The 15,714-nt window shown below is 33.9% G+C and overlaps 1 protein-coding gene across 2 annotated transcripts in view; it reads right to left on the bottom strand.

Moving 5' to 3' along the window:
* Positions 1-15,714, bottom strand: part of HIBADH (3-hydroxyisobutyrate dehydrogenase) — a 104,685-nt gene that overhangs the window by 65,992 nt on the left and 22,979 nt on the right. For both annotated transcript variants that reach the window (XM_007129554.4, XM_028489959.2), the window contains exon 4: positions 15,187-15,308. In XM_007129554.4, coding sequence (XP_007129616.1) covers positions 15,187-15,308 — 122 coding nt within the window. The remainder of the gene's footprint in view (positions 1-15,186; positions 15,309-15,714) is intronic.

The following is a 15,714-nucleotide window of genomic DNA, read 5'->3' as shown; positions in this document are numbered from 1 at the left end:
AGACATCAAAGTTACCATTACAAAGCTGTTTTTCTCCTATTGTTAACTTTACATCTACATATAATTGATAATATATACAAATTCCCTAGTTCTCTCCCTTCAACAACAAAACAGAATAGGTATTGTTCTTTTAGGTTCCATATTATTCTTTACCTCATTACTACAGTTTTCCCATATCACCTCCCCTTCATGAAAACACTGCCGTATGTTCACATTAGCATACTTCCTGAAATATCACAGTTCACTCTTTCAGTCACAACCTCCATCTTCAAAAAACACATCACCACTTAAAACTGATGCATAGATAAAAAATAAGATTTCCTCATTTTTTTTCCATGAAGAATCTCATTATCATAGGCCACTTTGGTTAGAAAAGATAACATCACTGCAGTCAGGCAAAGCTAATCTTGACCTTACCATAATCAGATGATCCACTAAAGGTCCCCTCCAATACAACCAACAACAGGAAAAGAGAGCAAAACCACACAAAAGTTACATTTGACTAACTTGCAGTTTTCATCACTATCCAGTTGGACAATTTTCTGACCAGTAATAATCATTATTCCCTTGGAACTTCAGCCCAGTAAAGATCAGAGTCAAAATATCCTTAAGAAAAATTTTTTTCCAGAAATTTCTTGCCAGTATTCTCTACTCTGCCTTTTCTATCCTTGCTTTTCACAGCAATCCATCTAGTATGCATTTCTGGAGACAACTGGGTAATCCTTAGAATAAGAACAAACTGAAATGAAAGAAGCTTCACATATGGCTTCCAAAATAAGCTGGGAACTGGTACAAGGCTCTTCTTTAGTGTTCTGAGATATAGTAACAAGAACGGTGGTTTGTTTTTTCCCTGTTTAACACACCAATATAAGGGGAAGAAGGGCCTACTCATCACTCTTCTTTCCAAACTACTGCCAATCATGCTTGAAGCTAGAAATCTATGAGGATGAAACCAGACATATCACACTTGAAATTCTCACTCTTAGCATATGCAAAGTAAGAGGTTAGGCGAGGTTCAGTTTGTTTTCCAAATATATACTAGCATTTCGCACTTCAGCACACTTGATCTTTACAAAATTCAGAGAAAAACTGGCAAAGCAAAATGTCATAAACATCGTATTTTCTTATGGCTTTCAATGAAACCTATGTTTTATACTTAAGCTATGAGGAGTACAGGTTTGTTCATTTTTTTTTTAAACTAATCTGAATTAGGTATAGAGTTAACTTTAGAATACAACTATCAAAAGACACAGACAAACACACACGCGACACTACTCCTAAAGGCCTTCTATAAAAGCTGTTGGGACAGATTTCTTTTAATAACATGACTGAAGAATTGTGCATATTGAGAGGGGTTAAAAATAGGACAAGATAAAAACCATTAACTCCCGATACATTATAATTCTTTCAGTAAAACACATAATGATAGTCATAATGTCAAATCAGACTAAATACTGTACTTTATTATTATCGAGCAATAAACTTTGATACACTGTTAGGCATACATCTTAATGCTGAATAATATAAACATGCTAAAAAAAGTATACATGAACACTGAAACTCATTATTTTTGTAAAGGCCAATTTTTGGTATTTAAAAAGTTGTAAAAGTACATTTAAATAATTTATTTTTGAAAATAAAAATTTTAAAACACAAGTTAAAAGCGTAAACATATGTGAAACTGTCCTGTGTACTCATACTTCAATTACATAGCTAAAAAGATACCCTCTGGCTCCTTTTAATCTTCCAAGGGAGTTATTTTAGAGGGTTTAAAACTTCTGGTTTTCACTTCTGGTTCTGCATTTTCTTGTCCCTTTTATTCTTGCAGTTGACTAGATTCAAGCATACAAGATCAAAATCAAAATTGGTTTAAACTAGCTAAGTTGACTTTCAGTTGGTTAATGATTCCTCCTATATTTGGGGAGATGGGGGGCGGGGTCACTGAATGGTGATAGCAATGGAGCATGAAGAAGTATTTCTGTTGATTTTGTTTTTAAATTACAAAAAAAAAAAAAAAAAAAACAAAGCCTTCGTTATTCTAGCAATCAAAGAAATTCCAAACTTGAAGGTACTGCTCCTTTCATAATATCTTAAAATCCTCTACCTAAAATGTTTTCTTTTTTGCTATGTATCAATCAGGCTAATTCTTATAATAATTCCATGTCGTCATATGGTCCCTTCCTAAATGAGCCTCAACTTGCACACTAAAAAAATGAGGACAATCTGCATTTCCTGAAGTTGCTATAAGGATTAAATGGTTTAAAATACACAAATCACCTAGCATGACAGCCTGACACACCAAAGGTACTTAATAAATATTAGCTGCCTTCTTCTAAAAATTTCTGTATTATGAATTTTAAGGTGATTAAAAATATTTTGAATCTACTTATCGATAAGGCTATGTGCACTTTTAGGCTTTCCACTCCATTAAGATTGTCAGGTTTTTTCTAAGGAAGGGGGGGAGGGGAAGCAGCAGACAAAAACTGAAACAGAAAAACAACACAGATGCTGTTGCCCTTACTTTCATTCTCATTTTTTAAATAAACTTGACTTTTTATCTCTCTTGTCTATTTTTTCAAGAAATAAAATTTTTCTTTGCCTTTTTGTTAAGAAATCAAGCCTACAACTAAACTGACATTCTATGTCAAAAGTACACCTAAAAGTGAGCAGGGTATATCCTGGTTGCTGAACATTTTATACTGTAAGGGCCTCATGCAGTCTCTTAAAAAAAAAGCACACTGAAGATTACTGACGACTAAGCATTCTCGCACAGTTATGAATTATTTCACACCACTTGAAGGTTTCACTTGATTAATTTTATATGAAACATACTTTCTCCTTCTTTACTCTCATTCCCGTTGTTTTTTAAGCCACAGAATCCACTGATGACTAAACTCTTTGCATTCCAGTTCATTTCTCAACACCCCAACACCCACCCACCCCAGGAGATGCCAGCATTGTTTGTGAGGAGTTGGAAACAATACACTTCCACTGCTGGTTAATTTACATCAGATTCAGCCAGGCCTGGGGAGCAGTGTGCGGTCTTTTCCCCCTCTTCCTCCTCCTGTTCCCCCCTCCCTTTTTTAAAATTTAAATTACTCTTTTTAATTTAAAAACTTCCGGATGTTTTATTACCTTGGCAGCTTAACTTTTTCTCTGGATAGACTAAAAAGGTAAAGCTTAAACAGTTTTTGTCAGGTTAATGTCTTTTCTTTTTTTCCCACATGTATCTGACATCCAGAATCCATAGTGTATAAAACTGCGATAATGATGTTGCATTTTCCACACTAACTCATGTTTGGCGCAATTTCATTGGTTTTAATAACATAAATATCAGCAGCCTCTTTTCAGCAGCTACACATGTGCTCCTAAACGATATAAAAGGATTTGATGCTTGCTTTTGCTATTTTCATTCTTTATTTTAGAAAACCATACAATATTATACATGCAAATACAGTAAGTCATTGTTTCCTTGACCAATATTTATAGAAAAGTACAAACTTCTTTAATTTTAAAAATCTAATATTAAAAATACTATTTAGTCTAAAAGCCAGCTTTTCTTTGAAAGCCACATTAACTGTCTCCTTGTCAGCAAAGTTACGGTTTAAAAAAAATTTTTTTTTCAGATATCTGGAAAAAAATTATGTTAAACTCTTTAATAAAATTTATAATTAAAGCCATCTCAGAGACTGAAATCCTAACTTTCCAACCAAAAAATTTCACTGAATTAAATATTTTATCTAAAATCAAGTAAGTTAAACATGTTCCATCAACACAGTTTAAAAATAAGGTATGCAAAGACTTCTCAGCATATGCAAATGATACAAATAATTAAGAATCACATTTCATCCATTTAAATTTTAAAATACTTCCACCTATGAGACTCCAAAAGTATAGTACATGATTTTAACTTTTAATATTTACTTTCTGCACTACTTTCTCTTCCCTTCTCATCCTGGCTCCCCCTAAACCCCCAGCACATACAGAAAATAGATCATTTAGGCCAGTGGTATCTGAGTACATTGCCCCTCCTCCTCTACTTAGACAGTCTTGCCTTTTAAATCTATGTGGAGGTTCCCATGGCAACACTCACTTACACCAATAGTATTTCCAACTGAAATGAGAGAAGCCAAAATCTTAATGCTTCATTACTAAATTACACACACCCTAACTAGCAAGGATTTTTTTTTCTATTATTTTTAATAAAAAAGTAGATATCTAGAATTTCAGCAAAAATAGTCATTTAATATTTTAGAAACAAGTAGAAAAATAGTCACTGTAGGCAATTATAAATATATATGCATATTATTACATGAGATTTGCATGTGCTTATTCTTATTACATAAAAGCTGGCTCAATTATAATTATAAATGGTAAGTATAATTTTTACTAATCCAGCCTACTGTATCAAATTCTTTTTTTTTCCCCTTAATGTTGGCTACATAGCTCACAAAAACCCTGGTGAGAAATTCTAACAAAAAAAGCCAAGAAGCAATTCATGGACAGCAGGAGGCAATTCAAGAACACAGGCACAATCTTTAAAGAAAAACCACTACAGCTTTTTGATGTGAAATAAGTAGAAATATCAGCATACAACAAAGCTAAGAAGCAGACTGTTGTATCAAGTTTAAAAGTAAAATATTCAGTGTCAAATGTCACGAGCACCTTTGTCTAGACTACTTTCAAATGTGAAATTTTCCTAATTTTTAAAACAAAGTTTTCTTTGTACGACTAAATGTTCGAATGTATTTAGTTTTAGTACAACACACATTACAATCGAGTTATTCAAAATATAGGGAAGGGGAGGGTTGCGTGTGTGTGCGTGTGTGTGTGTGTGTGTGTGTGTGTGTGTGTGTACAAAAGCGGGAACAAGGTGGGAGGTCAAACATTTACTTTGAAAACATATACATTTCTTAATCAGGCTGTACACACTAAGAAGCCTCAGAGGAAGAGGTGAGAGTATAAAATGAGCAACATTTCATAAAGCTTTTTGATAAATAATCAAAGCTAATCAAAGCTAAGCATTAAACATCTCTCTGTACAGTGAACACATTTTTTAAAAGGATAAAAATCAATAGAATGTACACTGAACCTTATTTATTCTGACAAATACTGTACACCTGAATACTTGTATTAAACAATTTTTTCTGTACAGAGTTTATTAACTTATATATGAGTTCATAAAATAGAACATTAATATGTATTTTAATGAAAAAATCTTTCTTATTAAAATTTATAATGAGCCTTTTTTTCCTGCTTTTACATTATCACTTTCTTAAAATGAGCTGATTCAAAAGACTTCCTCAAAACCAGTACAGGAAACTGCAAGAATTTACTTTCCCAAAAACAGCTTTTAAGACATGAACATGAACTGCCTAATGAATCTCATAGTTAGGCTTGTGAAAAGGACCAACTTGCACCTTTCAGAGCTCTTTCCCTCTTTTAAAAAATTCCCATACAGTGAAACCTGCTGACACTTTTTATTATAAGGGCTGGGGCCGGTGTCGAGGGGAGTAGGGCAGTAATTTGCTGCACTGGGGGGTTTCTGCAACATTTGTGAGGGTTTTATAGGCAGGATCCTCTCTCGAGTGTTTAGACAAGTAAAACAAAACCAAAAAAATAACCAACTGTTAAATGTTCATTTTATTAAAAAAAAAAAAGGCAATCCTCTGCAAAAGTTTCAACATTTTAATTTACTTTCATTTCAGTATTAACCACTTAAAAGCAAACACTTGCAGAGTTCAGAAATCTTTTTCAGTTCTTTGGAGAGAGACATTTAATCAACCTTGATATTAGATGTATTTTTAAGCTAACTTCAAAAGCAAAATCTAGAAAAAGTATTATGACCTCTCCTGAACAAAAAAGAATGTATTTTAAAATCCTCCCTTTATCACAAGCAGGTTTGGATGCAATGCCACCTGGTGGCACGGAAAAAAAATATTTTTAACAAGGCTTAGGTTTTTAGAAACTGAGCTGTTCTATGAAACGCCAACCACCCCTGTTGACTACTCTGCCTTCCTCCTAAACGAGTTATTCATCCCGCAGTTTAACAATAACAGCTAATTTTTATTTTAAAACTTTAAAAATTTTAAGCAATTAACTGCATGCGACAATTTCCTTAGTGTTTAAATATCATAAAGGAAGCAAAACATATTTTTCAAAAACCTAAATTGTACGAAAGCTTTAATTTTTAAAAGGTGAAATGCTTAAGAATTGGGTGTATAGGGACGGAGTAACAACTGCTTTGTAAAATTACACTGTATAATTAATTCCATGGTAAGAACGTTTTTATGGTGTGTTTTGGTGACCTTTTATTACCATCAAGTTCACAATGCTGGTGGGCTGCCTTTTAATCCCTCCGCAGACAAAGGCCCTAAATAAACACAGATCCCTTCCTGGGAAAAAGTCCACTCTGGTTAAATGGTAAGGAAATGAGTAAATCATTAGTAATCTTTAAAGCCAAAGCTATAAACTCAAGTTACCTTAAGTTGAAATGAAAGTGTCCTGCAAGAGTTTCAAAGTTCTGTCACAGATAGAAATCTCCAGCTCTTGACTCCAGACTAGGCGCCAGCTGATAAACAAACAATTTAAGTCAAGAGCTGGAGAATTCCCAGCTTTTTCATTTAATGGCTTTGGCCCAGAGTATTTACTGCCTCCAGTTTTATTCTCACTTAGCTCTAAGAGGAAATTTAAACTCATCATTATCTTAAAGCCCCATATGGGTAGCAGTCAGCTCACCTGATAGAGCTCCTCCTACTCAGTAGAAGTTTGAGCCTCAACTAGAAGTGATGTCATAATGTAAACTAATTAACTAGAGTTTTAGGTTGACTTTTTAACAGGCTAAATAAATTTTGTTCAATATAGTTTATATTCCCACTTGGGGTAGTAACAGTTCCAAAAAATTTAATTCTGCAGTTTTAATCCAAACTACCAGCTAAAATGGAGGACAGTGGAATGGCTCTCTCACCCCCGACAGGCGCCCACCCTGCCTCCCTCTACTGCCACTCTCACCCTGGTCCACTAGCCCTTGAATATTATATAAAGCAACTTTTCTGCATAAAATATAGACTATTCCTATTAACTTCAAAATACCCAGTGTTGCTGGGTGTGTTTTCCTAACAGAGCAGTGTGTAAGATTTAAGATGTAAATGCTCAATCATGAAAAGCTGTTGATTTTATACGAGTACTAATAAGAATATAAAAGTACAGCCCAATTAAAGCCCATGAGATACCATCACATATTTCTAAATGCTGTTTTTAAAAGTTTGCTACTAAAGATTATAGATCTCAAAGTCAGAACTATACTGTTGCTCCTACTCCTTTCTCACAATTACCATTTACTTTTAGAGAAAAATCTCATCTCTACTCAGGATTTTATGTCAAAATAATTCTTTCAGCTGAGTGTTTACAGATATTTGACAATTACAATAAATCAACTATCCTTCCACTAGCTGCTTATCTAATGAAAAAATGCTGCAAGAAAATTTTTATAGCCTAAGGTAAAGGGTTAATGTGGCATTAATGCAAAGAAAAATTCTTTCCCACTTCTTAATTTTCAGAAAGTTTTATAAACCTATCTTGGCTGGAAAAGCAAATTAATTATTTCAGTGTCTGCCAAGACTATTTTTCTACTCTTTAATATATGGACATAGTACATTAACAATGTTGGCTACTTGAGAACAAGTATTACCCTCACACATAAGACTTAGTGGAAATGAAATATAATTAGTGATAAAATCACTTGTATGCCTGGCCTCACATTTTATTTCACTTTAAAAAAAACGCCTTACAAACAATGCTATCTTAGAGACTGCAGTGGATAAACATTCTGATGACCATAACTAATAGTCAATAACTCAATAAAAAAAGATGTCAGATACAAACCTTAAAATTCTTAATACTCTTCTAAAAGAGTCCACATTTCTCCATCGCTGGAGGTAATCTGAGCTAAATACAAAACAATAACAAAAACCCTCTACCTTCAGGTCAAGTTAAATTACTTAAGGCAGAAGGGAGATGGCGAGTCAGCTATCATACCTTCATTGGCCACGTGGGGAGGATGGCGACTATGAAATGTGCACGTATACTTAAATTTTTCACAATTAAAACACCCCAAGTAAAACAGAATTGTATGGCAAATATATACAGAGAAGGACCTAACCTCAACTTAACGTACTTTTCAACTGCTAACATTATCAAACTTTCTTTAAGAAAATCAGACATCTAAAACACTGCAAGTAAGTCTGATAATGGTTTGATTGTGATGACAAGGCCCTTGTCAAATTCTTAATTCCACTTCACCCCCAATAGCTATCCAGGGATCACAAACAAAACACAATAAAGACATAAGGGATACTGGAACTAATTTCACACTGCTTAGGAATCAAAAGATGTTAATGAAAAATAAATTATATACAATTAATAGCTTTAGAAGATTTATTTACTAAATCTACTTCACCTTTATATAAATACTGCTAGACAGTCCTGAACTATGTGACCAGACCCAGTTGTGTCTGGTCTGACTTACATCCTGAATGGCAATTAAAGGACATTAAAAATACCCTGGGATTACTTGAGGCAGGACCCCTGCCTTATCCACACACTTTCCAACAGACCCATGTGAGGAGAACCCTCCACCACAGGACAGAGCCTGGCAAGAGCAACTCTGGTAACGGTTACTTGACTGGAAATTGCAATGCAGTTAAAATCTGGCCTGCAGATTTGGAGATGAGGGAATCGCAAACTGCAAGAGAGTAAATTCTTAGAAATAAACTAGGTTCTTGTTAGCAATAATAATTATTACTAACAATAATTGACAGCAATAATACAAACACTGAGTGAAGTCATCACTTTGCCTTCTCTAACCCACTCTTCTACTATTTTCTGAGGAGACAAATTATTAAAGCTGCCTCAACCATGTTATCTTGGGCAGTGAGTCAGCAGTCTTCTCTAAACATGCTAAGAACTCATTAACACCTTATATAGGGACTCTTGTCCCTGACAACTGTTGTAAGGGAGTCTCAGGCACGCCAAAGAATGTAAAAAGAGGTTTTTATGGGCACCTCTTCTTTGGGACTAATTTCAAAGAAATCCTTGGAATTTATTTACCAAACATTTCTGAACCACTTTGTGCAAACTGGAGAAAATCCCAGGCAAAATGTATTCTCCAGAGACAGAAAGGATACTTAATGGATCAGGGTGATAAGTAAAATTATGGTTAAATGTAAGTGGATATCATAATTAACCCATTTCTGGGTGTACTGGTACTGATGAATCTTGTGTCATTTCTGAGGAAATGGATTTGTCCATTAAATCAAGTTAAAGAAAATTTTAATTACTTGAGCTACTAACGCTTTATTATTTACTTAGTTATTATTATTATTTTTTTTTTGCGGTACACGGGCCTCTCACTGTTGTGGTCTCTCCTGTGGCGGAGCACAGGCTCCGGACGTGCAGGCTCAGCGGCCATGGCTCACGGGCCTAGCCGCTCTGCGGCATGTGGGATCTTCCTGGACCGGGGCACGAACCCGTGTCCGCTACATTGGCAGGTGGACTCTCAACCACTGCGCCACCAGGGAAGCCCGCTACTAACGTTTTAAATACCACAAATCAGACCAAGCAGAAGCTCACTTTAATATTTTTCAAGATATAATAATCCAAGTCTGAGACAGAAGTCAATGCCACAAAGTACTTTTAAATTTTATAATAAATAATAGAATTGATCATTTTAAAAGAACTAAAAAGCATCATAGTAGTACAATTCTTTAAAGGGAAGAACCCATGAAAATGAATTATCTTAATCATGTTAAATCAGCTTATTTCAAAACATTAAAAAAATAAAATGTTACTGAGGTAAGACTAAAATCTAAGAACAAATACTGCACACGATACTACTGTGTAATCAAACAGCTTCTGAGAGCATCAAAGACCTACTGTGATAGCCCTTTCCCCTTCACACATTCTAAACTATGGCAAATTCAGTTATATTAAATTTGATAAAAGAATCTGCTTTTGGACAGAAATAGCAATGTTTCAGCCCAAAGCCAAGTAAAATTGCCAAGTTATAAACCTCTCTAAGAAAATGTTTTAATGGAAATGCCAATAGACCTTTAACCATAATGGTGTTAAGTGCCAAAATATAAATAATTTTTGTTTTTGTACTCCCTTTACCATAAATTAGGTACAGGTCAAGTGGAAAAATGGTAGGTATCCAGTTCAGTGAGCAGTAAAGCCCAAGACTTGCACACTTGATTTTAAAAACAATAATGGGGTCTATATGAGACTTTCACTGAAGAATTTAGCAAGCAAGTCTAGCTCTCTAAGAGAAAGTCCTTAATAGGTTTTGTGCTTACTATTCCATATTCTAAGAATATCTCAAACAAATTACTAAAACTTAACCCAGCCAAGTGAGTAGAGTATTAAATCTGGTTTTTTGGTAGGGAACTGTTATACAAACACATACACACAAGTTCAATCATTTAATTTTGACATTAATCCCTAACCGGAGCAATATTTTAGCAAATCTATGAGGCTTGCCAGCACAGAAAGCCTTGGGCTAACTACAAGGGCCACTTCAGAGTCTCTTCTTCAACTCAAGGTTTCTATGCAAACCTACAGACATACTAGGCAATCGGTGAGCTTATTCTTCAGTTATTCAAGCACAGTTAAGTGCTGTAGTTATGCCCTCAGAGCAGACTGAACAGTAGTCATTAGTCGCAAACAATAGTTTTTAATTTGCTTTGTGTCTAGCATTCATTATACAAGAGAGCTAATCAAATTGGAACTAACACTGTGGTGGCAGACCCATTCCATACTAAAAAAAATGCATGTGTCCAAATTGGTGTGACTAAACAACATTTCACATTAAAGGATTACAACTTTCATAAAGATGTGATTTACAAAAGACAGATAAACAGATTAGGGCATCATACTTATGAGGCCAGTGTCATGGGCTACTAGAGACCCTGGTTAGCTTTAGTTTGATAACCGCAAATGGTTAAACAAAGGCACGGTATTAGACATATGGGGAGTCAGTGTAAAGATCATTCAGTTTAACTAACTCTGAGTGAAACTACCTGCTAAACCCTAGGGATACAAAGATAAATGTTCCACAAACATACCAAGCTTGTTCATGCCTCAGAGCCCTCACAGAGCACCTCCCTCTACTGAGAACACTCTTTCCCTTGACCTGCACATTCAGATCTCTGCTTAAATGTCACTTCCCCAGAGAAGGCATCCTATCCACTCTACGTAAAAGGGCCCTCCCCTTAGTCTCTGTCTCCTTAACTGTTTACTCTGTGTTTTTTCCTTCATAGTACTTATCACTGAAATTATTCTTGGTTACTTGTTTATTCTCTCTATTCCTACCAAATCATAAGCTCCATGAGGCAAAAGATGTTGACTATCTTTAAAGCTCTAACTCTAGTACCTAGAACATACCTAGACTACAAGTACTCAATAAATGTTTATTATATGAAATCAGCAATCAAGGTGCTGTCAGCATAACAGGATTAGAATGTAAAATCAGAAAACAGTATATAATCTTGTAAGAATTATATAAATACAATAATTTAAGTATAAGACATTTCATTAAAGAAAAAATGAAGACCTTCATTTTTAGAGTTACTTTTAAAGTTCCAGGCTCTCCCGAATATCCAAGTAAACTTCTTTTAACTTATTAACAGGAGTACAGCAGAAAATGAAACTAAAGGTGGTAGGAGAATTATAGGAACTAACCAATTTCCTTTCTTCCTTGCTTAAAGAATATTTACTAAAGAACCATCAAATCTAATTCCAAATTCCATTGGTTCCCCCTCGGATAGAATCAGGAATCATCTATAAGGTTTCTAGTTGATCTTCAACGTAAATTTTCCATTTCTAGAACTAAAGTTCCTTCTCTAGCCCTAGAATCAGCTGTATAAATCAGATCTGGTGTTATTCTCTCTCTTTAAATATCCATAGAGGTGAATATAAGATAACAGTCAAATTAAGTATTAACAGAGTAGAAGAAACAAGGTAATAGTAAGGCTCCACTTCTTAAACTGGGAGGAGAGTACACATGGGCCTGACGTATACTTATACTTGGTACCTTTATAACGTTATAAATATTTTGTATATAAATTCAATATTTAACAAAAATTGAAAAAAAAAAAGTGTTACTCCCTGCACTCAAAAAGCTTAAATTCTACAGGAGGAAGTGAATCAATGCCTATAAATATAATGTAATGTGGGCTTTGATAAAAGCATGTACAGTTTGACAGCTTCAAAAGGAAGAACCAAATTGGTTGAGGCATGCCAAAGTACTTTATAAAGTAATATCTATGCTACAAAGTGTTAACTGTACAAGTATAAAAGTTAGTCACATTGGTTTCAGGATGATAATTATAGCAGTTTAAGCATCACTTGCTTTTGATTTTTTTAAAAAGTCACATGGAACTTAAATAAAATTATATTATTTGTAATAAGGATGATGTATAAAGAAGCTGCAATAATGAAACCTGAGGAAAACCTTCAATATATTACTCCATGGGCTGGTAAAATGATACAGTAAAGATTCTTTTCATTGCATTCCCCAGAATAAAAGTTAGCAGAAAGCAGAGGAAGGGGCTGGACTAAAGAAATGAATCACTATCTCAGAAATCTATACAACTTCAAATTCATCTAGGTTAAAAAAAAAGCTTCTCCTTAAAATGCTAACCACAGAATAAGGAGTATAATATGTTCCTATTTTAATTTTTAGAATACTACTGTATTTGTAGGTAATAGCTCTATATAAATACACAAAAATGCATTTTTTTAAGTCTAAGATAAGGAACAAATGAGGGGTGAGGGAAGAGGGACAAACATGGGGGAAATTTTTTAAGGTTTTATTCAAGTTACCTCAAATAATCCATGTTTAAGACTGACAAATATAGAACCTCTATAAAATTGTGGTCCCATCTTGGGTATCTAACTTGGGTATCTATGTTTTTTCCAGGTCCCTTTTCCTTAATTTTATTTAGTTAAAATATAATGATTTTTAAACCAGCCAACTCTAACTTATAGAAAGTTTCCTCTATTTTAACTGAGAAAGTGGAGACATTTTTAATCCGTCATATTAAAAATATAAAGATAATAACTATGAGAAAACAAACATAAGCTTCTATTATATACTGGCTAATCTCATAATGATCGTGTCAACCAATAAATTATCACAAACCATCTCTACACAAAGCTTCCAGTCTATAATATAGCACAGATTCAAGTGTATTCACTATTACAAATTAACATTTTTGCATTCTAAAACTACAAAAGTGGGTTTAAAAACAGCTTGGTAAGAACAAGGAGTAATTTCAAAGTTTGATCCCAAAGAAGACTATATTATTTTTAAAAGTTAAAATAACACTTAAAAATCAAGTTGGTATTTTTCATTATCAAATGATAATTTCAGTCTATACTCTTGAAGCAAAAGAAGATCAACCAACAGCAAGATCATATGTACCATGTATCAATTTTTTAATTAAATCACAGAACCACTCAAAGAAGAAAGAATTGTTCAGTTTATTAAATCCATTCTACAAAAAAAATACCAACACCAAGCTTAAAACTGCTTATTAGTATTTTATGATCAAAGATCCATACCACATTATAAATCTTTACACCCAAAATCCTACTTAACCAAGTCAGTATAACAATTATAGGGGCTAAAAATTATTTATACCTCCACCTATACTCAAAAGTGGTTTGGGATATAAGATACCTTTACAAGACCATTAGGTTCTTTATGAAAAAAAGAAACTGATTTAAATTATTATATTTTATTATTTTTTAATCCCAAAGCTAACAATCGAGTTTAATAGGAATAAAATTGCTACTCCATTGTCTACTGCTATGTTGCTATAATTACATTATGTATGTATGTGTATATGTATGCAAATACATGTGTGTATGTGCATATAATTATATTCGATTACACAGTAATGCTGGAAAATTTGGAAATTATGGAAAGTCATAATACCCATAATCCTGCCATTCCAAAATACCCAGATACCCGCTTAAGTATTTTATATACTATTAAGCTTCTAGAATTTTATTAGTGGGTCTCCTTGTCCTCTGATTGAGATGATGATGATTTCTAAGTATGTCAATGTGGTGAAATTTATTTATTTATAGACCTTCTAATATTAAGCCGTCTGTACATACATGAGATAAACCAAACTTGGTTGTAGTGTTTGATCTCTTTCATATGCGGTTGGATTTAGTTTGCTAATACACTTTATGAAGTTTTTACTTCTACATTCATGACTGATGTAGACCTACAGTTTTTCTCTCTCATAATGTTTCCGTCTGGTTTAATTATCAGAGTTATACATATCTTACAGAATGAGTTGGGGAAGCATTTCCTCTTTTTGTATTGTCTGGAAAAGTTTGTATAAAATTGAGATGGGGTTCGAGCCCTGGTACGGGAAGATCCCACATGTCACGGAGCAACTAAGCCCATGCGCCACATCTACTGAGCCTGCGCTCTAGAGCCCGCGAGCCACAACTACTGACCCTGCATGCCACAACTACTAAAGCCCACGCGCCTAGAGCCAGTGCTCTGCAACAAGAGAAGCCACCGCAATGAGAAGCCCACGCACTACAACGAAGAGTAGCCCCCGCTCGCCACAAGTAGAGAAAGCCCGCATGCAGCAACAAAGACCCCACGCAGCCAAAAATAAATAAATTAAATAAATAAATAAATAAATAAATAAATAATTGAGACGATCTGCTCCTTGAAATTCTGGTAACACTCACCTGTAAAATCACCTGGGCCTAATGTTTCCCGTATGAAATTATTTTTTCTTTTTTGCCACTTCTTCAGTTTCTTTAATAGTTACAAGATTATTCAGGCTAATTATTTCTTGAATCTGTTCTGAAAAGTTAAAATTTTCTAAGAATCGATCTATCCCTACCAACAGTAATTTGGACCAAAAATTCATAGCTCTTCAAAGTTGTAACATCCTATTACCTGAATTTAGAAAAAGCATTGTATTTTGAGAGTACTAAATAACATAAGTCAGTTTTGCTTTGTTTTTATTTTTAATGAGGAAACTGAGAATCTGCAATAGCTCTAAAAATAACTGGATATATCTTGGGTAGCACAAAATCATAACTGTTATTCATGACAAACAGAATAGATGTGCATATATTTTAGCTACCACTTACCACCAGAAACAGGGGCATCCATGAAAACTGCTCCCATTTTCTCAACTTCTTTGGCCAATTCTTTCGAAACCATAGGATCAATAGTACTGGAATCTATTAATAGTGAGCCTTTCTTCACTTTTCTAAGTAAATGAACAGAAATATAGTTTTTAAAAACTATAGTTTTATAATTTAAAAAATATAGTTTACAACTCTGAATAAGCATTTCATGCAACTACCTATATCAGAATCTGCTAAAATTCACCAGATATCAAGGAGGTCTTTGGTTTAATATTAAAAACATTATTAGAACTGGTTCAAAATCTCAAATTCATTTTCAGATCAATTATAGCTCAAAGTAAACTCGAACTATTTCAAAGAAACCAAAATAATCAATAATCTATATGGTATAAATTCTGGTTTCAGGTGAAATACGCACTAACCATAATAATATAGATAAGCTAAGATGTAAGCAATTTAAAACACCTATTAACTTTAAAAGGGCTATTTAGTAGGATTTTTTTTTTTTTTTTTTTTTTTTTTTTTTTT

This window comes from Physeter macrocephalus, chromosome 5, assembly GCF_002837175.3.
Source record: "Physeter macrocephalus isolate SW-GA chromosome 5, ASM283717v5, whole genome shotgun sequence".
Taxonomy (NCBI): domain Eukaryota; kingdom Metazoa; phylum Chordata; class Mammalia; order Artiodactyla; family Physeteridae; genus Physeter; species Physeter macrocephalus.
Note: the sequence above shows the minus strand (reverse complement) of the source record. Positions and strands in the feature narration are given on the sequence as shown.